Source organism: Cinclus cinclus, chromosome 19, assembly GCF_963662255.1.
Source record: "Cinclus cinclus chromosome 19, bCinCin1.1, whole genome shotgun sequence".
In the NCBI taxonomy this organism is placed as follows: Eukaryota; Metazoa; Chordata; class Aves; order Passeriformes; family Cinclidae; genus Cinclus; species Cinclus cinclus.
In genome coordinates this window covers 4,039,968-4,061,589 of record NC_085064.1, presented here as the reverse complement: position 1 = coordinate 4,061,589, position 21,622 = coordinate 4,039,968, and the positions used below count along the sequence as shown (strand labels likewise).

At 46.8% G+C, this 21,622-nt stretch overlaps 3 protein-coding genes across 4 annotated transcripts; 1 reads left to right on the top strand and 2 right to left on the bottom strand.

Moving 5' to 3' along the window:
* Positions 1 to 511: 511 nt before the first annotated feature.
* On the bottom strand, positions 512 to 4,945 carry LOC134051717 (surfeit locus protein 1). The gene is made up of 9 exons (XM_062505673.1): positions 4,859 to 4,945; positions 4,155 to 4,233; positions 3,908 to 4,035; positions 3,494 to 3,576; positions 2,545 to 2,736; positions 2,177 to 2,249; positions 1,830 to 1,992; positions 1,120 to 1,201; positions 512 to 954 (listed from the first exon to the last, which is right to left on the bottom strand). Exons 1-9 carry the CDS (start codon positions 4,943 to 4,945, stop codon positions 888 to 890), a joined length of 954 nt encoding a protein of 317 aa, XP_062361657.1. The 3' UTR covers positions 512 to 887.
* An 85-nt stretch (positions 4,946 to 5,030) lies between these two features.
* On the top strand, positions 5,031 to 8,103 carry SURF2 (surfeit 2). Its single transcript, XM_062505667.1, has 6 exons — positions 5,031 to 5,144; positions 5,574 to 5,728; positions 5,947 to 6,050; positions 6,465 to 6,656; positions 7,223 to 7,374; positions 8,005 to 8,103. The coding sequence occupies exons 1-6, from the start codon at positions 5,037 to 5,039 to the stop codon at positions 8,086 to 8,088; spliced, it is 795 nt and encodes a 264-aa protein (XP_062361651.1). The 5' UTR covers positions 5,031 to 5,036; the 3' UTR covers positions 8,089 to 8,103.
* A 182-nt stretch (positions 8,104 to 8,285) lies between these two features.
* Positions 8,286 to 21,398, bottom strand: SURF4 (surfeit 4). Of its 2 annotated transcripts, XM_062505707.1 has the most exons (7): positions 21,309 to 21,398; positions 20,183 to 20,259; positions 14,124 to 14,310; positions 13,176 to 13,252; positions 12,542 to 12,585; positions 11,447 to 11,633; positions 8,286 to 11,218 (listed from the first exon to the last, which is right to left on the bottom strand). In XM_062505707.1, exons 2-7 carry the CDS (start codon positions 20,207 to 20,209, stop codon positions 10,952 to 10,954), a joined length of 789 nt encoding a protein of 262 aa, XP_062361691.1. In that variant the 5' UTR covers positions 20,210 to 20,259; positions 21,309 to 21,398; the 3' UTR covers positions 8,286 to 10,951. The 2 variants fall into 2 exon arrangements, with proteins under 2 accessions (XP_062361691.1, XP_062361690.1); XM_062505706.1 differs by lacking the exon at positions 20,183 to 20,259 and having other exon boundaries at positions 21,309 to 21,378.
* Between the last annotated feature and the right edge of the window lie 224 nt (positions 21,399 to 21,622).

Below are 21,622 nucleotides of genomic sequence, written 5' to 3'. Positions count from 1 at the left end.
CAGAGGTGGTTATTACTTAATTTGGAGTAACTTTGCTTAATTGCTAGTCCTAAGTTCTCCCTCTTGAACACACAGCCCAGCAGGTCAGCTGCACATGCTCTGGGGTCTTGAAATTGACTGGGTTAGGCTAGTTCTGGCTTTAAGCCCAGTTTGGTTTTGCAAATCTAAATTGGAAATAGCTCTTGATTTCTCCTTAGTCAGGACTGGATTACAGTATGGGTTACACAGTGTTAGCCTTCCACACCTGCAAGTGCCTCTTGCAGTGAAGGCAGGGTGAGGGGGGGAAAGAATCAAGACCTTCTTGTGGTTCTGTTCTTTCCTGAGTGCTGACTTGGTCTGTTGGCACTGTGAGGCTACCAAGACTCCAGCTGTGGTAGCTACTTGTTTTTGCCAGCCCTCATCTTCTTGCAAAGCCACAGGCTGCCTTTCCCAGCTAGACCTGGGTGTCCACAGTATCCTCTAATTCAGGTTTGCTGCTCTTCCATGTAAGATGCACGATGCAAGTCACAAGGCAAAGACCTGTAGGCCTTTATTTATTCTGCAACTGCTGTGAGCCATTCCCGACTTCAGGAAGGACTACCTGCTGCAAATGGGCTCATTCACCAAATCGGCTGGATTTGTCTCAGGGAAAAGAAGTGGAGATGTTAAAATGTAGTTTACAACCAACCAGGATAGAAAAAATGTGATTACTGAATTTCAGTGCTCCCAACCTGCAGCCAGATCAGACTGCTTGGGAGCTCAGTTTGCAGGGATTGCTTAAAGTCTATTTGCAGCTTGATAACGTTTGCTGAAATTGCTCTGGAATTCCAGGTGCTTGTTACTCAGGCTCCTATCATCCAAGTAAGTCTGCTCTTGACTGTAGCACAAAAGAGGTTTCTTCCTTCCCCTCACAGAGGTAGCTTCTGTATAAATTTCTTGTACCACAAGAAGGAAGTTGCAGCACACAAGCTGTACCTGTGAGAAAATCACATGTTGGCACCTTACCAGGGTGGACTGGACCCCCCTGAGACAGCTGCAATAAAAAAAACACCTGGCACAAGGTATTTAGGTTAAAACTGGGCTTTTGTAGCTCAAGAGCTCATGCAGGCAGTCCAGAGCAGCCCAGGGCAGGTCCCTTACCAGGTGACAATGTACTGCATGTGCTCATTCCGCAGGCTCACCCTGGTCTGGCCCCCAATGGGCCCTCCCGGGACTGTGCTTCCTGTGGGGGCAACACAGCCAAGTTAAATCCTGAGTTTGCAGAGCGTGGAGCTGCGCTGCGTGTAAGAAGGGAAGAAGATGATTAGTCTGGTGGGTACCCTACTCTTCCCCCAGGCAGTACTGTTCCCAAGTTCACAGAATGCCAGAAGGGTTTGGGGTGGAAGGGACCTTAGAGCTTCTCTCATTCTAACCCCTGCCATGGGGATAGAAAGAGAAACAACCCAAATTATAATTGTGTAACTGTGAGGCCTCCAGGCCAGCTGTTAGCCACCACACAGGAACACCTTCCTTTAGACCAGGCTGCTCCAAGCCCTGTCCAACCTACCCTGGAACACTTCCAGGGATCTAGAGAAGCACAGGTTCTCTGGGTAACCTGTGCCAGGGCCCCACCACCCTCACAGGGAAGAATTTCTTCCTAATATCCCATCAAACCCTGCCCTCCAGCAGTCTGAAACCACTCCCCTTTGTCCTATCCTTGATGCTCCTGACAAAAGTCCTTTACCAGCTTTCTGGTAGGCTCCCTGTCACCTTCAAAACAGTGGGATGGAAGAGCATAGGAAGAGAACTGAGGGGAAAAGGAGGGAGAGTGATGTAAATTGGACACGGGGCTGGCTTCCTCTGTGACTTACTGAAATCTGCATCGATGAAGATGGGCTCAGCACCGGTCACCTTGGCCATGGCCTCCAGGTCCCGGTAGTGCCAGCGGTTTTTTTCAATGTTATTTTCAGGCACAAAGGGTTTCCTTTTTTCTGTTAACCTCACCACCCCTGTGAGATCAATCTCATCTTCAATCTGAGGAGAAGTGCAGAAAGAAAAAAGTGGGAAACAAAGGTTTGTTGTCTTTGAAAAGTGCAATGACTAATTAAATCACCTCCCATGATGCTGAATGTAGCTCCTACCTTTCTGGATTAGTGAGTGGTGTCTAGGTAACCAAGGGGCACAAAATAACATCCCCCATTCCCTGAATCCCCCTTACCTGTCCCGTCAGCCTTGTCTCTGGTTTCAATTTCTTCCTGGGCACAAATCCTCGGTTGACTAAAATTGTGACCCTAAAGTTACATAAAGAAGTACTGCTCAGGAGTGAAAGGGAATTTATTCCTGCTGCTGCCTAGAACTAAAGACCAAAGAAAGAAGCAACCCACGTGTTTGCTGCCACTTTTGCTGTCACCTGAATGCACATTATAAAGGAATTTAAATACAATTTCAAATTGGGCCCTCAGTGATGTCACAGACTGAGAGATGCCTTTTAAGGCAGGGAGCAATTGATACAAACCCAACCACCAGGATTTGGCTTCTCCAAGGCGAAGTGAGTGGTGCCATGGAGCAGGACTCTCCTGAACTCACCCGAGCTCTGTGCAGTAGAAGGGGGTGACGACGTTGGCTCCGTTCTCCGGGTGGGATGTGATCCTCCCGGCTTCCCGGGCTTCCCGCTCGGGGTCCAGCAGCGAGCGGGGCAGGATGTAGAGCTCCTTGGAGTGGTCAAAGCGCCCTCGGACCGTCACAGGTCTGTACTCCAACTCCCTCAGTTCCATGGGGCTGCTCGGAGCAAGAGGAAAACAAAATCATGGCTGTGCTAGCCGAATTCAGTCAGATTTTATTGCAGGATTCTCCTTTTCCCTAATGGTTCACTCTGGATGGAGTCTGTTGGCAAACAGAGGCATAAGACAAACAGCTCATGGAATACGGTTTAATATATTTCAACGGTCCCAGAGAATCAAATAGAGATGATCAGGAGCATCCAGGGAGAAGTTATTTTCCATTTAAAGATATCACAGAGCAGGTGGCTCACTGCCTGTGCATCCAGTCATGGGAAGCACTTCTTTCCTATCCCAGACCATGAAATTCAACAACTAAGCCCTTCTGAGAGTGGTTCCAGGTGACCAGTGACCTTAAAAATCTCTCTCACATCTGACACAACTGCTCCACATGTGGGGCAGGGCCTGCTGTTGCTCCAAGACTCTCTGTTGCAGTAACAATTCCTTTGGGACACCACAGACACCCAAGCCCTCTTTCCCCAGCAGAATTAAAAATGCTATGAGCTACATCGTCCTGAACAGAGATTCATCCTTCCCCATGCATTTAGAGTATTTCATAGGAAAGAACTGACTTAATCTTTTACTAAAAATAAAAAAAATTGTCAAGATTTCTTTCTAATTTGCTGGCACATCCCAATTGGCATTGCATCCCTTCATTTTCATGCAGGTCAGTTCAGCACAAGCTCATTAGTGAACAGTCCACATCTAACATTCCCAGTCAGTGCTCTGTAGACAACAAGACATCTCTGTTTCCATACTCTAATGTCAGAGGGATGGGATCTGCTGTGATTCTTGATGCCAGCTGTGCAATCAAATCTAATTTCCACTTGCGCCGCTGAACCTGGAAGCAAACAAACACAAAAGTAACTCCTTAGGGTAGAACAGAGCAACATAACAACCCCAGCAAACCTTAAAATCTTGGTCATAATTTTCTCATCAGACCTGGCCTAAATCAGGGTAATTGGAGATAGGAAAATAGAGGCTACTGAATTTAATTTGAGGAAATATTTATACTAAAATAAAGGTGTAGAAAAAAAGACTTCCTTTAAAAACTTGCAAACAGAAATGTAAAATAATATTAAATCTTTAACCTCACTGTTGTCTGAACTAGCTCAAACATATGGACAGTCCTCAAGTGCTCATTTTTGCAAAAATGAAGTATTTATTTGTACCTGCCATGTGCCGAGACCAAACGTGGTCAGAGGGATGAGGAGAAGGCCCCATTTCAGCAAGGTATCCTCTCCAGATTTGCCAGCAGCTGCTGTAGAACTTTGTGGTCTGCAGAAACTCAAACAAACATCTACAGAAAACCAGAGCAAGGAAGAGGAATCAGAGAAGAGATACCACATTCCTACAGGAAATATTACATCTTGGTACTAGGTTGAAACAGGGCAGGAGCCCAGACAAATATTCTCTTACCTTTATTCTTTTGAATCAGACCAGAACCTTCTTTAGTTAGGGGATATCCAAAAAATGTTCTGATCAAGCACTGTGATGCCTACACAGAATAAGGAAGATCCTTTGTAATGCCATTGCTTTATAAAACTTGTATTTAGGTGATATCAGTGAACTTGATGTTTGTGTGAAATATTGTTTATCCGTTAAGATTTAAGTCTCACATGAGCAATTGCCTGTGAAACACTATGGGTTAGGCTATAATTTAAATGAAGTAAGATAAAATTTCCATTATGGAGCTGCCTATAGTATAGCAATGAACTTCCATCCACACTATCAGCAAACACACAGCAGTTTAATGTGTTCTTGACAGAAACAAGGGCCTACAGGGGACAGGATCAGGGGACAGGACAAAGGGAGGGGATGAGGGAATAGGATGAAGAGATAGGATCAAGGGACTGGGTTAGGATGAGGGGACAGGGTGAGGGAACTGGATCAAGGGATAGGATGAGGGAACTGGATCGGGTGACAGGATGAGGGAACATGATCAGGAAACAAGAGAAAGGGACTGGATCAAGAGACTGGATCAGGGGACAAGATGAGTACACAGTATGAGGGGACAGAATGACTGGACGTGATCAGGGGATATGATCAGGAAACAAGAGAAAGGGACTGGATGAGGGGACGGGATGAGGGGTAAGGATCGAAGGACAGGATCAGCGCCTTACCCGTCCCGGCCCCGCTGCCCCGAGCCTCCCCCGGCCCGGCCGCTCCCTCAGCAGCCTGGGGGCCGCCCGCAGCAGCAGCGCGGCCATGGCAGCCCCGGCCCGGCCCGGCCCGGCCCTGCCCCTCCCGGCCCTGCCCGCGGCCCGGAACGGGAAACGCGCCCGGGCCCGGCCCCTCGCGATGGCGGCGCCGGGCCCGGGCGGCGATGAGACCGTGCTGGAGATGCCCGAGGCCGAGCGGCTCTTTCTGAGGGAGCACCCGCTGCTCAGCCCCGCGGGGCCGGACAAGGTGCGGCCGTGTGGGGGCTGTGAGGGCGGGGGGACACGCTGAGGGTGCTGAGGGGATGGGGCCGCCTCCCTGCGGGTCCGTGGTGGGGCCGGCCCCGCGTGGTACCGATGGGCTCGGCCCCAGCGAGATCCTGGCCCGAGGTGTTTGCTCAGTGCTGGAAGGCCGGGGAGCCGAGCGCTGGTGCGTCCTGCTCTCCCCAGCCCTGGGATGGATACGGGAAGGGTGATTAGACATCGGACGGGGCTGCCCGGGGAGGTGGTGGAGTCCCTGTGCCTGCAGAACGATTTGGGGGTGGCGCTCAGTGCCGTGGTGTTGTTGATCGGCCATAGGTTGGACTCGATGATCTCGGAGGTTCTTTCCAAACGAATAGATTCTGAGATTCAGTGGGATAAACCCCTGGTTTTCCTGACCGTTAATGTTATTTTTCAGGTGAGGTGCAGGCTGACAGGACACGAGCTGCCCTGTCGCCTGTCGGAGCTGCAGGCTTACACCAGTGGCAAGAAGTACCAGCGGCTTATAAAGACAGCCAGAGAGTTCGACTATTGCACGTTCGAGCCCCACATAGTGCCCAGCACCAAGAATTTGTACGTATTCTCCCGTGTGTTGTGCTTTACACTTTGTTCAATCTCAGACATAAAGTGGTTGGGCTTTAAAACGTTTTTAAGTCTTTATGGATTTGGGGAGACTGGGAAAGGCTTTATAAAGTATCTATCAACTTTGAGGAACTTGCAGTGCTTGTAAGTGAAAAGTTCTGAAGTCACAGCACACTGTAACTCTTTTTGGCCTTTTGTGTGTCTGTCAGGCACCAGCTGTTCTGCAAGCTTACCCTCAGACACATCAACAAGCTTCCAGATCATGTCCTGCGTCACGTCCAAGGGAAGCGCTACCAGAAGGCCCTGAAAAGGTGTAAGTAGCTTTTCTGAAGCTGTACCAGGCAGCATTTCTGAGCTGTTGAAATTTCAGTGTTTCTCTCTGACGTGGGTGGGACAGCTTTGTTTAAATTGACAGCAGGGTGTTACTATGTGTCCTCCTCAGCTGGTAAGGAGGGTCTCAGATACAGAGAGCAATTGGCTTCCAGCAGATGCCTTGGAACATCCTTCCTTAAGAGGATCTACTCTAAAACTCCCCCAGAGAGTGTGATTCCTGTGTCCAGCACAATCTGTGTTAACATTTTCCCTGGTCCATAGTATTGCTGTGGATTGTGGATATATATTTGGAGCATGCTGGACTTTTGAGTTGCACTTCCTACAAGCTTGAGCTGGGAATGGGAGGATGCAGGGGCTGGGCAGCTGATAATTGCTGCCTGACCCTCACTCTTAGATGAGGAGTGCCAGAGGGAAGGAGTGGAGTATGTCCCTGCCTGCCTGAGACAGAAGAAGCAGCGGGCACAGCACCCCGGTGACCAAACAAATGGGAGCAGGCAGCCTCACAGGAAAGAGGAGTTCTGGGAGCCAAAGTCCAGCGAGGAGGATGGAGAGGAGACAGACGACAGTATGAGTGACCTGTACCCACGTGAGTGAGAACCTTGGTGTCATCCATGTCCTCAAGGGAGCTGGTTGGTTAAGTGTCTCCTGGTTTCTTTACGTTGCTGTATGATGCTGGTGTGCCAGAGGCACCTGGCTTCATCCAGTTGCAAGTCCTTGGGTTTTTGGAAAGCTTACCACCACCAAATAAGAAATACCTTATGCTAAGTAATAACGAGTTGGGTCATGCAAGGTGTGAGGGAAGGGATACAAGATCCACTGGGATTTGCTGTTTTAGGAATCTTCACTTCCTTTGTTTCTCACTAAGTCCTTGATAGAAAGTGGTCAGGCCGTTCTGCTGACTCAGATCTGGAGGTGCAAATCCATCTTGCTGCAGGACCCGGGGGGTAACGCATGGCACCACCTGTGCTGACATTCCTGGAATGGGAATAGAAAGAGCACCAAGGCACATTTCCAATAAAAAAAACACACCAGCACATTTATTTCCCAAGTATTTCGGTAGTGACACACATATGCCTTGTGACTGGAAGCAAAAGTAAGGGGAGTGAGAGCCTGTGTGCACAGAGAACTGATTTTGAGCTGAATCTTTTTTAGCTGCACTCTTCCCAGAAAAAAAACCATCAGCTTCACAGACCACAAAGGACAGCGATGACTTTGTGACAGACAGTGAGGACGACGGGGCCAAGCAGAATGGAGAGCATGGGGCAAGGAAGGATGGCAGCAGAGCAGCTGGAAAGAGAGGAAAGGTGGGACTCATTCACTGCCTGCTGCAGCAGGGGGTGTGGAGCTGGGATCCCATCCTGTAGGTGTTCCAGCTATTCCTGTCTGGGAACCAGCAGAAGGTGCAAAGCTGTTCAGAATAGATTTTTCTCTGTGTGCCAGTGACTTGCATCCCGAGGTGTGAATTCCTGCCAGGCAATATTTATCCTGGCTGGGGTAGTGAGGGATGTTCCTGCCTGTACAAACAGCTCATCTTGGTTGGGATCCTGCCCCACACCATCATAGAAGGAAAGCTGATTTGTGTCTTGTGGGTTCTGTTAATTGTTCTCCAAATACATAAAAAAATAAACTGGTTTTCAGTCACAGAGTCCATCTAGACCATTTTCCTGCCAGTTTTGAGGCACTGCCTTACTTTACAAACGTGTCAAACTAGAAAGTTAGGGCTGGATGAAGTTTGGATTCATTGCTGCAGGGAGCCTGTCAGTTTGTACCTAATGAAACCATCAGAAAGGGCTGCAGGATCCTGGCTCCATGAGCAGACTTGGGCTCATTCTGGCTGTTGAAGAAGATCACACCCAGTTTCTGTTTAAGCTGTCTCAGGCAACGCTTGATCTGGATGTTGGAAATTAGCTGATTAATTTTTTTTTTCTCTACAGAAACAGACAGGCCCTTCAAAGAAGAAATTCAAGAGCCATCATCGAAAACCCAAAAACTTCAAGAAAGCAACCAATGGGAAATAAATTCTATGATAAATACCTGGCCTGAAGCTTGTATAACAATTCCAATTGGGAGCACAGGATGAAATGTCTGCCCATTCCAGTTAACTGCTACAGGTGTGGAGGGGAATAATGGGGTAGGATTAAATTGCATTCCAAGAGCTTCAAGCTAGCCCCACGCCATGGGAAGAATGTCTGCTGCAATCCAAGTCCAGACAGCTCAGTTTTTTTACAGAAAGCTGGCTTTTGTTAGGCAGGAAAGCACACCAGCTCAGCAGTGGAGCAGCACCAGCCACACACGCCAAATGGATACAAAGATGCCATTGTTTTATTTTGATTGTTTTCAAAAATCAAAACATTTTCAAACACAACTAAGGTACAAAATACAGCATAAAATGAGAATTTATACTTTTTTTTTTTTCTCCCACATAGAAAGCAAAAATATATTCAGAATGAATTCCAGAACATTTTGCAGAGCCAATTAGTAGCTGACATCCTGCTTGTGAGAGCTTCTCAGCCACGGGGAGAGGTCACTGTATTTCTGGGAGATGCACAAGTACAGCAGTGTATGTAGGAAACCAGAATCTTCTGCATCAGCACTCACAGTTAATAAGTCTGCACGTTGTGCTGCCTAGAAGTATCTGGTAATGCCCTCCACCTAACTGTGCCCCTGGAACACTGAAGTATTCCTGCTGCAGGGGACTGCAACAGTTCCTTTTCTAGGGTCTTTTGTTGGGAAGGAGACTTGATTTTCACAGAGGAAACTGGTCAATATTTCAGACTAGTCTGTCATCCAGCTCCTTAGACAGGACACAAGGAAGTTGAGAAAGACAAGGGGCTACTTGCAGGAGTAGTTTGTGTCATTTATAAATACTATGAACATCAACAGCAGTTCAGGTATCTGAGAGTGCCTACCTTGACCCGTCTAGAACTGGTGTAAGACCTGCAGTGAAACAGTGAAAGCCTCCTGTGCTGCAGATCTGTGACTGAAAGGACCAGGAAAAATCAGGCACACAGAACACTTGAGGTGAAGACTTCTCTTGGAAAACTTCCTTGGAAAGAAAGCCATCAGTGACCTGACCTTAATGCTGAATTCCCCTCCCATCAATCTGGACATGAGGGTTGTTGATCCCATCATAGATGACCTCCAGAGTTCCCTTCCAACACTAACTATTCTGGGATAGCAACTGGCTTCCTCCAGCAGCAGCACAGCACATCTTGTCCTTACAGAGGCTATTATCCCCTTAAGATGAAATCACTGGTTTAACTTTCAACAGTGCTCCTCTGTTTTTCATTAGTTCTTTCGGCCCAGTTTTCTCTCCTAAAAAGCAACTGTCAAACTGAACTGTCCAGGTGAGTGTCCTTGCCAGGAGACCCTGGGGAACAGCTCCCACTGGAGATGTTCAGCTGAATTCCTCCTTGAACAAAGAGCTGAGCATCCTCCTCAGGGGAGGCAACCAAACAAGGACTCAGTGTAATGGCAGGAAGTTGGCAGGGCTCATGCTGTCTAGAATTCCTCCACAATCTAGTGAAACAGGTTCACACCTAGTTGACTAAGAGAGGGCAAAATGCTTCCCCTGAGCAGCATTAAGCATGGTCATGGCACAGGGCAGTCAAACAGGGCCTTCTCCTCACCCTCCCGAGTTCTCCCCAGGAAAAGTCCATCCCTGGCTGCTCTTGCACTGCCCAGGCTTTGCACTCACATTCCTCAGCTATAACCATTTGCAGAGTTGGGAACAGGGGCCACTTCCACATTTCCACACTGCACAGCTCAGGGGGGTCTGAGGTGGCAGAGGAGGGGCTGTGCTGGAGAGCTCAGCAGCCCAGCTCTTCAGTCAGCTGGGACTTTTACAGCCAAGAGACTGACAGAAGTGAATCTAAGAAGCAAAGACTACAGATTAGGAGGTTGACTGCTCTCACCTGGCAAGTACTGAGTGCACAGAAAAGGGGAGTTTCTGTAATTCTCGAGACATTTTCACCATTAACCTGCAATTCAAATATGAATTTGGGGCATATATAGATGGAAGCTAGTTAATAGCAGAAAGGAGCTTTTATTATGGAACCTGCAGCACAACTTGGCTCCCTTCTTGGGAATTCAGGAGGGGCAGCTTTTGGGGAAAGAATGTAGAATAAAGAATTCTTTTGGCACAGAATTTTCACAGAATCTAACGTTCTGTCTCTTCAGGATTATCTCCCCCACTTCCTTTAAATCTGATTAGCAATACAGGATTCCCCCTTGTTCCCCTCAAGGGCAGAACTGGGACATGTTAGAAAAATTCTCTCCCTTTTCTCACCCAACTACTTTCAGGATTTCCTTTTTGCCTTCTGCTCAGGAGCAGGAAAGACCCTTCCCTATTAAACAAAAGGGAATTACAGGCCTCTGAGCAGCAAAATAACAGTGATTTTCTGTGTTTTCTTTGATGATGCTTTCCACTTTGAAAAGCAATGCTATAACCAGCAATGGAACTCCTTATGCACAATACAGTTTTGATAAGGGCAAGAAAGGGGATCCACTTTTTTAGTTATAGCTACAACCCAACACCACACTGAATGATCCAGCTCTATCTGCTCATCTTTCTGCAAATTTTAAGACACTGCTGACATTCCAGACAGCAACTGTTCTACTGCAATTCACTGAAGCATCAGCAAAATGCAGGTTTCTTGGGTTAGTTCCAAATCTAGGAAGTTAGAATAAGCCTAGGCAACATTCCTTGAAGAAATAGGATTTCATCTATTGTATTACTGGTGCCACAGTAAATCAAATTCAAAACATCTGTGCCTTTTATAGGAAGGGGGCATGTACGTGTAAAATGCTGGCAGTTTTTGTTGAATCCGTAATCAGTACTGGACTTAGTACAGTATGTCCCAAGAAGTGTTGCTATTCCTGTTACCACTCTTTTTTCTTCTCATCCATGGAGACTCCACCAGGACCCAGTGCAACCACGAGGAGGAGCCCTCCAATGACAGACATGGTCTGGAAGAAATCGTATCTAAGGAAATCGTACATGGGCTTGTAGGCTGGGACGGTCCAGAAGGCGTTGAAGTAGATGTTGATGCCAAACAACCAGATGACCAGAGTCAAGGCAGCTAGTTTAGTCTTGAAGCCAACTGCCACCAAGATAATCAAGGCTGTGCCCACAATGTTCTGCAGAATCTGCAAGGAAAAAAAAAGCCATTTACTTACACAGTTCTTAAATAGATACACATCAGAGAAGAGCTTGGGTAAGTTCAGTTGTCATGGCATAGATAACAGAATAACTTTTTCTAAAGTATTAATTTTACTTAGAGATTTCAGTAAGCATTGAACAGATCCTGCAGCCCATGTGGACACTGGTGCTACATTCTAACTGCTCAATTCATACTTTAATGCTGGGATACTTACAGAAAAGAAGTTCAGATCAAAGTGTAGCAGTGTCATGAACATGAGGACGAGCAGCACACGACCCCCCAACTGCATGTACTGCTTTGGGGAGCTCTCCCTCATGGTGGGGACACCAGCAAACATGCTCTTCCCCTCTGAGCGGGACTCAGCCAGAAGCAGCAGCAAGCCTCCCCCAAGGGCAAGATTCCTACACACACAAAAAAAAAAAAAAAAAAAAAGCAGTTTAGTACAGCTTACACTGATCTACATCTGTAAAATCTTATCTGAATTTCAGTAAGGATCTACATGAGAGTGAGGAGTGACTTGCTCTGCACCGTGGGATGTGTTGGTCTGTGTTACACTTCCCAGCCCCAGCAGCACTGAGCACACCAAGGATCTGTGGGAACACAGCCTGCTGGGAAGTCCAGCACCCACCACTCAAGCACAGTTGCTTCAGTGGCTGTTACAACACAAATTTAGTTGTGTTCAAGTTATTCTGTACCTCAGGTTTAGCCATATATGCCAAAGTAGTTCAGAGGTTGCTTTGAGAAAACAGAGTAGCAGCACCGCTGTGAAGTTACACATTGACAGGGCTGTAGTAAGCCCAGAGTGTAGCTCTTGTGCTGGCCTCCCCCCAGAGGGGTGGAAAGGCAACAGCCAGCCATCACTCAGGGCCTGACAAGATGATAAACCTGAGCTTTCCTGTCTTCTCCTTAGGGAAGGTGTTGAGAGGTTTAAAATCCCAGAAAACGCTCCAGTGACCGCATGCTGTAGTTTTCTCAGAAAATGGCTTCAGCCATGCAGAAGCAGAATTGCTATTTTAACCATTTAGGAAATAAAAGCAACTCTGATCAAGTGCAGACAGTTGGCTGAGCTCTCAGCCAGGTTAGCAGCAGAAGCACTTGGATCCTAGTGGGTTAGGATTAGTCTTTCCCTTCCTGAGCCTGCTGTCTACAGTTTAACACAGACTCTCCTGATTTTTCAACAGCTGTGATTTCTTCTTTAATGTAACTTGTAAAATCTTTCTAGGAAATACTATGTACAAGTGTCATTTCCTCTGCCACCAAGTGTCAGATTTCATTCTGTTCCCATAAAAACTTCCAGAAGCAGGCATACCTCATCAAGAACTTCAGGTCCCATAGAATGCTGTATGCAATTGTCTAGGCAAAGAACAAAACAGGTTAAAACACCATATAAATGACACTGAAGTTCTGAATTTCTGTTACAATCTCAAGTCTGTATCAGCCACGGCAGAATTTGATTATAAATACAACATAGTGGGAGAAACAAGGCAGTTACATCAGTGTGGTCCAGTGAGCCTGTGGACACAATGAAGGGAAGCCAGAATTTGATTTGTGCTTTAGGCCCCCAAAAATTTCCTGGTTTTGTAGGGGAAGGATGCTACTAGCTAGGATCCTTTGTGATGGGAACGCAGCTAAAGGCCAAAGCAACTGCAAGTTCCACATTTGGCTCAATAACTGACATCCAGGTAAATTGCCAGTTACTTCTGCTAAATAGGTCAGGGTCAAGTATTGAATGAATGTCTCCAAGCTGACTAATTGCAATATCTATTGGGCACATCAGGAGAACAGAAGCAGCAAAATAGTTCAATGCCATCAAGGACTGGCAGTAAGCCAGGGTGGAGAAAAATTCCAGGGTTGCAAGTTATATTTAAACATGTTGGTAGTACTGGGGCTAAGAGAGATTTGAAAGGTACAGTTTAGAAGGGATGAAGATTTAAGCCTCCTACCTGTAATGCTATAATTCCAAACAGTCCAAAGCAGGCATATTGCACAAAGTTCCTACTCAGCACCAGGATACAGCCACCTGAGTTGGGGAAATTGAACAGTTACACTTGGAAAAGCTCCTGCAGGAAAGGTAACTTTGATTTTCCTTTTTCTTTCATGAGATAACTGCTAGGGCATCATGCTGTATTCCTTTTCCTTGAAAGGATAAAACCCAAAACCTCTCTCATCTTCCATCAGAAAGAACCGACAGCCTTTCTCACTTTAACATGAGGACTGGCAACTGCATTAAATTAAGGTGACTCTACACAAAACAGTGAGGGCAAAAAATACAAATACAGACACAAGATAAGAAATTGGCAATCAGGAACAGTAAATCAGGGACATAATATAAACAGAACAGGATTTTTTCCTCTCTCCATTTATGACAGCCTGAGCCCACCCAGCAGACACACAGCAGTGCACTCCTCCTGCTATTATTTTGATTCCTGGGCTTTGGAAAAGTTTCTGACACAAGCACCTCACTCAGGCTTAAATGGCCCCATTCCAGGGTAAAAGTTTGCCTTGGTGGTGAATGCCCATAAAAACAGGAGGCTGAGAAAATCTCAATACTGCCCCGTTTAAGAGAACAGGAGTATTTAATTTAGAGAACTCTGGGTGTGGTTTATATTTATGGATGCATCTACAGAACTGAAACCAGATTGTCCTGATGGATTCTTGGCATCTCTGACTCAGAGGCAGTGTGTCACAAGAAACTCTCTATGGCTGCTTCCAGGAAAGGCTGAAGCAGGTCAATTCAGAGTTCTTTTCATTCAGCCCATGTAGTACTATCAATTCTGAGCTGTCAGGGGCTATCAGGAAATCAGTGAGGCATCCAGCACTGCCATGATTCACAGGGCTTCAGCCACACTGGAGTGCTCTGCGTGCACTTGAAGAGCCCCAGAGCCACTTACTCAGCTGCCCGAAGAGGTTAATGAATACAAAGATGGAGGCCAGGAAGTAGCCACAGTTCCACGTGCCATCGATGTAGTCTCTCTGTTCACTCCACTGGAACCACATGCGGATGCCATCCTCCAGGAAGGTGCTGATGAGGCACAGCCGGGCCACGTGGGGCAGGTACTGCTTGGTCACCCTCAGGAACTGCACGGGCACACAGGGCATTAGCAGGGAAGGCAGGGAAAGGGACACTGCAGGGATAACAGAGCCCTGCTCTCTGCATACCGAGCTCAGCAGTTCTCATGAACTCAGGGTCATCAACATCCAGAGAGAAACTGGGACTTGGATTTAATGAAATGCTTCTTTACCTACTGGGAGCAGCAGGGGAAACCTGTTGTTCATTCTCCACTGGACTAGGACTTGGAAAAAAAGCAGAATCCAGCAGCACATTTCCCATGTAACAGGAACTGTACTTTGATGGAGTTCTCGCTAATGAAGGCTGACCTGGCTTTTAGTTTCTCTATCTCAGGGTTTCATGTTACAGCTCAACTATCAGATAGCCCCGAGCTGAAAGGGCAATTCTGCTCCCACCCATGTGCTCAGGCACTCACCACCCTGCAACAACCCGGATTCAAGAAGCCAGGCTGATAGAAGATACAAGTTCTGTACAAATTAAAAAACATTACTAGATTATTTTGCCAAGATCGTTCCCTCCAACAGCTCAGTGCAAACAAAGCCCATGTACTCGAACAGCAGCAGATCGTAGCTCTACATAACCACTGCATGGAACTGCAACCTCTACTCTCTAGGCAGGTTTTTATTTCCATTAAAAGGAGCATCCTCTGCAGAAAGCAAACAGGCATTTACAACAGCCACAGCTCAGTGCAGTGGTTAAAAGGAAATGATATCATCATGCAACAGATGCTGAGCTTTTGTTTCAGGGAATGGAAAATGTACCTGGGCCCCCTTCATCTTGCAGGCTCCTGGATCAGTTTGCTCTGCTATTAAAATAATTCAAGTAAAAAATACAAAATTGCCAGAGTCTAGAGGGTCGTGCTCTATAGGGCTGTGGGGTGCACAGCGAAGCTTTCTGCCTCTGGGTTAGGACAAGTGCTTAATTGTCAACCCATTTTCTAGGCAGCACCAGTTATTACTTAATTGAGACTTCTACCAGGAAGGAGACAAAAGCCATTTCTGACAGTTTGTTCCTGCCAACAGCAATCAGTCAATACTAAAGGCTGTCCAAATGACGAGCCTAGCTCACTGTGCAACTACAGATTATCACAAGAAAAAAAATCAGCAAACATCCTTAATAGTCAATTAAATAGTTAATATTGGAACAAACTGCACTGTTGTACTGCCTGTATCCAGAGTCTAAGGGTCAAAATTCACCTTAATCAAGTGCATTTAAAGTGCAGCTGTACTCTGCCTCCAGGCTGCCACTTCAGGCTTTTTTCAGCCATGTCAACAGTTGGATGAATGAGTCAGAAGAGAATTTCTGATCTTTGTCACTCACTGAATGACACACACGTCTTGGTTTACAGCTTTCCTCCCTCCTGAGTTTCACTGTGAGGTGGAGGAAACTTGCCGAGGAATACTAAGAATAAACCGAAAGTCGTTTGTAGGATACAGAACAATCAACTTTGGTCTAGAATGAAATGAAAGAAGACAAGTGCTGGGAATCTGTAAGGAAAGGATAAAAACAGTGCTGTGGAAAGGCTGAAAAAAGCAACAAATAGTAGAGAATATCTTCCTCCAGGCCTCATCTTTGCTGTTTTGAAGTGGGAGCTGAGCATTTTCCTCTTTCCTGGAGCCATGAACAGCACAGGTGAAGGATCCAAGAAGACATTTAACATTTACCTGTTCTCTTGGCATACAGAGGGAATTTAACACGGGCCATTAAACACGAGTGCACACATCCAATGGGCTCCAGACAAGTCAGAGAGGCTGCAGCCTACAGCAGCTCCAGTGCTAAGCAACATCATGGCACACACATCATCCCTGGGCACCCACAGCTCCTGGAGCTGCACTCAAATTGAACCCCCTGTACACAGCAAGCTCAAATAACAGAGCAGAAACAGCCTGTGGGAACAAATATCTAGCCAAAGGAACCAGGAGATTCAGAGAGAAGGAAGAGAATGACTACACCACGACTACAGGAAGAAAATATAACAGGCATCAAGAGATTTCACAGTTAGAGGATCTGGGTGTAAATCACTCAAGTAATTTAACTAAAGATGGAATGGAATAAATGACAGGAAACATGAGAGCTCCAGCAGTGGGACTCAATGAGTAGAACAAACACCCTGGGTTTGGCCCTGCACAGCACCAGCACTGCGTGGCTCAAAAGCTGCACCCTGAGCCCACTTCCTCTAAGATTCACACATAATCCTTTAAGATTCACACAGATTAAGTGGCACACATGGGAAAATTGGTGGCTGCAGTTCAATTATCTGTAGATAAGAAATGGGACCTGAAACACCCTGCAATGAGCACAACAAATCCAGATGCAAAGTGATGGAGGTGGCAACATTAAACTCAAGACATCAAATAACTGCAGGTCTTTCTCTGCTCTGGGCTTTGCATCAACTGCTCTCCACATGTCCTGTCTCCTTGGAAGAGGTGAAACACTGTGAGAAAAGACAAGAAAATGCTAAATAAAACTATTTTAAAGAAGAACAGCTGGTTCTGTGTTGGCAGGCAAGTCACTGACATATGCCAGAGGGGCTTTGTGTTGCCGCATCCCCCTCTAATGGGATTAGAAAAGCAAAGATAGATTTAAATGCTCCTTTAACAACCAAAGATGTGCAAAAAGGTCCAGGGATCCCTTAATCAAAGCTCTGCTCAACCTCCCACTTTTCTAAAGGAGGACTGAAATTTTCAAACCCATAAAAGCCTGACCAAAAGAGAGGCAATAAAATGATTCATTTTGACCCCACCTCCAACCATTTAAAATTTGCTGAAAGTCCATTCTATTTTGATGAAGTGTATACACTATGGTACAGCTACAGGTATTTTAAATCCAATAAATGGCCATGAGTTGGGAATTTTTACAGGTATGTTCTGTCCAAGCACAAAGCCTTTTCCTGTGTATTCTTGGATCAGGGAAGTTCTGATTATGGTGAGGAACAGCACACTGCTCATCTCTACAGAAACCCTCCTGAGCTGCACAGCAATATTAGTCTAGAGCTTCTGACAAGGCAAATCCCAAAATATATTGAATACTTTTAAGGGATTGCTTTGTTCTGGGAGAACAAATTACTCCAGCAGCCTGGGACACCACTGTTCTTTCCTGAAAGAGGATGCTCAATCCAATGGCACAGAGAAAAATCACTTCCTTTCACCAGGTTGGATACAGTCACTCAACAAGATCCCACCCCAAAATCATAGGGACAGCAAAACCCATCACATTCATTAGCCCAATGCCTACAAAGTACTGTAAAAACTAGGAGCAGGCTTTCCCATTTATTTCCAAAGGCAAGAAGAAGGCTCTGACCCACTAGGGCATTGCCAGCAATATTAATCAGGTTTTTAATTGCAGGAGGATTTCTCAATGCTTTTCCCTTCTGAAGGGTGCTTTATACCAATTCCCTTTTCCAAAAGGCTATTTATTAATGAAACCTTTAAAATGGTACTTTTAGTAATTTATTGCATTTTATTATCATTCTTCTTGGGAAAATTTTTCCCCAGCCTAACCAGAATAAGCTACTTGGCTTATAGTGATAAACAATCAGTGCACTTCCATGACAAAGTTCTAGAGAACATTTCCAAACTCAGTTTCTTTTAACCCAAATGACGAAGTTCAGACTAACAATGAAATGTTTTCTTCTCCTTTCCATTTTCTGCAAAATAGGATATTGAGGACAAGAAATAATGGGTTCAAACTGAAAGAGGAGAAATGTAAGCTAGAAATCAGGGATAAAATTCTCCCTGGGAGGGTGGGGAGACCCTGGCACAGGGTGCCCAGAGAAGCTGTGGCTGTCCCTGGATCCCTGGAAGTGTCCAAGGACAGTCTGGACAGGGCTTGGAGCAACCTGGGAGAGCAGTTGTCCCTGCTCATGGCAGGGGCTGGAACAAGATGGGCCTTAAGGTCCCTTCCAACCCAAACCAGTCTGTGAGTCTATTCTATATGAGAGTTATCTGGACAAGATACATCAGCATTCATCTTGGAAAATTAAATAAACTTCCTCAGTCTGGCTCACCCTTGCAGCCCTCTCACTGCTGTGCAATGACTTAATAGCCTCCTTGCATTTTTGTCCAGGAATTTTTTTTGAACAGCAGAAATACCAAGCACCCACATTCCTAAGGATTTATTCTTAAAGATTATTACAGACACTAGGAAAGTTGCCTGAGATCTGCTCCCTCTTAGGAAGGGATTACAAAGGAGAGACAATCCTAAACACTCTGTGCAGGCCCCAGACACAGCTATTTTCAGCACTTGGTGGCTGACACTGAACGGGTTGCCAAGTAATATTTTAACAAAAATCACTAAAAATGGGCTTGGTTTCCAAGTATGTAAATTACTGAATTAATAACACTGGGCTGGTGTTACAGTGTCCCCTCCACTGCAATTCCTTACAGTACCCTATTACCAGCAATCTCACCCCAGTATTGCTCCTCACTTGACCTGAACATGGAGATAGCTGAACCAAGTGGGAAAAAAAATTCCTCAATTTTTTCTCCTGCCAGTTCAATGACAAAAGTGCTGGTGAGAGAGAAAAGGGGAATGCAGCCTTGGGAGAAGTAGGACAAGCCCTTTCACTGACAACTGGTCATCTGGCAAGCTTAGCTGCCTGTAAGACAGTGCACCAGTTCACCTCTGGATTAAGAGCCACTTATTACTGCTGAGTATCTTGGCATCTATGGCATAATTTACAAATTCAAAAGGAAATCACAGTATCTGAGAAAAGCTAAGATTTACTGTTTGAATTAAGGAACATATTATTCTTGATTTTGTAAGAGACATTCAGGATTTCCTGATAAGACATGGAATTAGCTCTAACATTCTCCCACAGGTGTTTTATGCTACAGAAATTAAGACTCATTATGTGTTGAGCACTAGTACAGAGAGTGGAAAAAGCAAGAACATCACTGAGAATGCATTCAGCTCCCAGAACAGCCATTGTCCAGCCTCCACCAGGGGAGTTTCAACACCATTTCAGTCCAAACATTCCAAGTATTTTTTTTTTTTTTTAATCCACGATGAACTAAGAGCTCCTGTAATGCCAAGTGTTAACTTCACAATATATACCAAAGGTTAGTGTTTAGCAAGTCACTCCTACATTGGTGTGACACTGAGCTTTAGCAGTACAGGCAGCACTGAAAGGTTTTGATTGAGCTACCAGGCAGAATTATCACAGGAGTCATTACTCAGAACACCATAAAAATTCTTATGCAATCTGATGGTAAGAGTAGCAAAACACCAAATTCTGCAGCTAAAGGCAGAGCTCATCTTTAAACAGGATGTGGCAAAGTACAAGTAAATTTGTGCCATTCAAAACTCGCTTCAGGAGGAGGCAAACTACATTTAGGGTGGACAAAAGATCTTTCAGCAGCATGAAAAAAGGGGTGTTAAGGATATCTAGAAATAACCTCACAGGAATAAATAGAGAGATGTTATAAAAAGGTCAGGACAAGCGCTGCAAATTTTGGCAAGTAATGTGAACACTGCAGTGATGGTTTACCTTCTCCTCTGAAAGGAGCAAGGGGAGAAGGTAAACAGAGAACGACCGAGATCATCCAGATATCCCTTAAACTGAGTATTCCACACACCACAAGAAGCTCTGCTTAAATCAAGTCTTCCTTCTTCCATCTGGGGGTGGGTAGGAAGCGCAGAACAGGTTTTCCCAGTGAAATCAATGAAAGACAGAGGCAGCACAGCCCCCTCAGAGCTGTGAGGTGTTATTGTGCACCACACAACTCACTCTAAATCACGGCGGTTGTAGAACCGGGCAGAATCAGATTTTCCAGCCAATTTGCTGAATGTGATTACTTGCTGCCTCTTATTGTCGATTAGATGAATCACCATGACTGTGAAGATCTTTGCAACACCATCCCCAGCAGAGCAACTACTTACACTCAAAATATTCCTGTTGTCAGACATTGTAAGAGATCACAAACTTCTATTTAACAGAGAAATCACTCGGGCCTCCACTGAAATAAATGTAAGAAGGTTTACAAGACAACATCAGCTTTTCTTTTGCCCCAATCCTGAGCACAGCACCACAGTGCTGATCAACTTCTTCCAGTTTTGGCTTCCAGACACGGGTCAGGGTTTTATTAAATCACAGAATGGTTTGGGTTGGAAAGACCCAAAACCTCATCTTGCTCCAAACCCCTGCCATGGGCAGAGACACCTTCCACTATCCCAGGTTGCTCCAAGCCCTGTCCAACCTGGCCTTGAACTCTTCCAGAGATCCAGGGGCAGCCATAGCTTCTCTGGGCACCCTGTGCCAGGGCCTGCCCACCCTTACAGGGAGAAATTTCTACCTAATATCCCACCTAACATTGCCAGGTTGGATAACCCGGTCACTCTCCCGTCCCTGCCAGCTCACTCTGATTCCCCACACCCCTCTGTGCTCTCTTCACCAGCCAGGATAGCTCCTGCTCTCCTTCCACTTCATCCCTCCTGAGAAAAGCCCCGTGCCCAAGAAGAACTCGATGTACGAGAGGCTCGGGCGCTCACTCGAGGGCAGAGGCGGCCTCTGGGCCTGTGGCGGTGGGAGCCGGGCCCGGGATCCCCCCGGAGGAAACTTACAGAAAAGATGGGAACAAACTACTTCCAGAAGCAGGTAGTGAGAAAGCAAAGTAGAATGGCTACAAATCGAAAGACGAGAAACTTAGGTTAGATATTGGGAAGAAATTCCTCCCTGCGAGGGTGGGTGCCCAGAGAAGCTGCGGCTGCTCCTGGATCCCCTGAAGTGCCCAAGGCCAGGCTGGACAGAGCTTGGAGCCATCTGGGACAGTGGAAGGTGTCCCTGCCCACGGCAGGGGTTGAACGAGACGATCTTTAGGACCCCTTCCAGCCCAAACCACTACACGGCTCTGTAATTCCATAAACCCACCGCCCCACCACAGCGCGGCCCCGAGGCGGCAGCGACCCCGCCGCCATCCCGGCCTGCCTCAGCCGGGCCCCTCAGCGTGGCCCCGGCGCACAAAGGCCGCCGGGCGGGCATGGGGGGGGGAAGCGGGCGGGCACCCACCTGATCGACGAAGTCCTCGGCGGCGTTCATAATGTCGTTGTGGCCCATGGCGGGGCCCGGGCTGGCTCGGGGCGGGCGGGGCGGTGGCGGGGCCGGGCCGCGCTCGGTGCAGGCGCTGCCACGTCGGACGGGCCGGGCCTTGAAGGCGCCGCCGCGCCGGCGCGCGCGGGGCGGGGCCTCCCCGACGGGACACGCCCTCGGACACGCCCCTCGGCGCTCTTAAAGGGGCCGCGGCCCCCCCCTCCACTCGCTTGTGTGAGGGGAGGGTCGCACATCCTCCGGGCTGCGGCCCCGCAGTCCCGGCTGTGACCCCG

Bases quoted from the DNA above. Each gene is read 5' to 3' on its own strand.
- LOC134051717 (XM_062505673.1), bottom strand. From the start codon at position 4,945: ATGGCCGCGCTGCTGCTGCGGGCGGCCCCCAGGCTGCTGAGGGAGCGG. The intron at 3,577-3,907 runs GTACAAATAAAT...GTTTGCTTCCAG, and splicing joins TTGGTCTCGGCACATGGCAG to GTTCAGCGGCGCAAGTGGAA. The intron at 955-1,119 runs GTAAGGGACCTG...ATTTTCTCACAG, and splicing joins ATGCAGTACATTGTCACCTG to GTACAGCTTGTGTGCTGCAA.
- SURF2 (XM_062505667.1), top strand. From the start codon at position 5,037: ATGGCGGCGCCGGGCCCGGGCGGCGATGAGACCGTGCTGGAGATGCCC. The intron at 6,657-7,222 runs GTGAGTGAGAAC...AATCTTTTTTAG, and splicing joins TATGAGTGACCTGTACCCAC to CTGCACTCTTCCCAGAAAAA. The intron at 7,375-8,004 runs GTGGGACTCATT...TTTTCTCTACAG, and splicing joins CAGCTGGAAAGAGAGGAAAG to AAACAGACAGGCCCTTCAAA.
- SURF4 (XM_062505706.1), bottom strand. From the start codon at position 21,356: ATGGGCCACAACGACATTATGAACGCCGCCGAGGACTTCGTCGATCAG. The intron at 12,586-13,175 runs GTAGGAGGCTTA...TTCTTTGCCTAG, and splicing joins TTGGAATTATAGCATTACAG to ACAATTGCATACAGCATTCT. The intron at 11,634-12,541 runs GTATGCCTGCTT...TTGTGTGTGTAG, and splicing joins GACCTGAAGTTCTTGATGAG to GAATCTTGCCCTTGGGGGAG.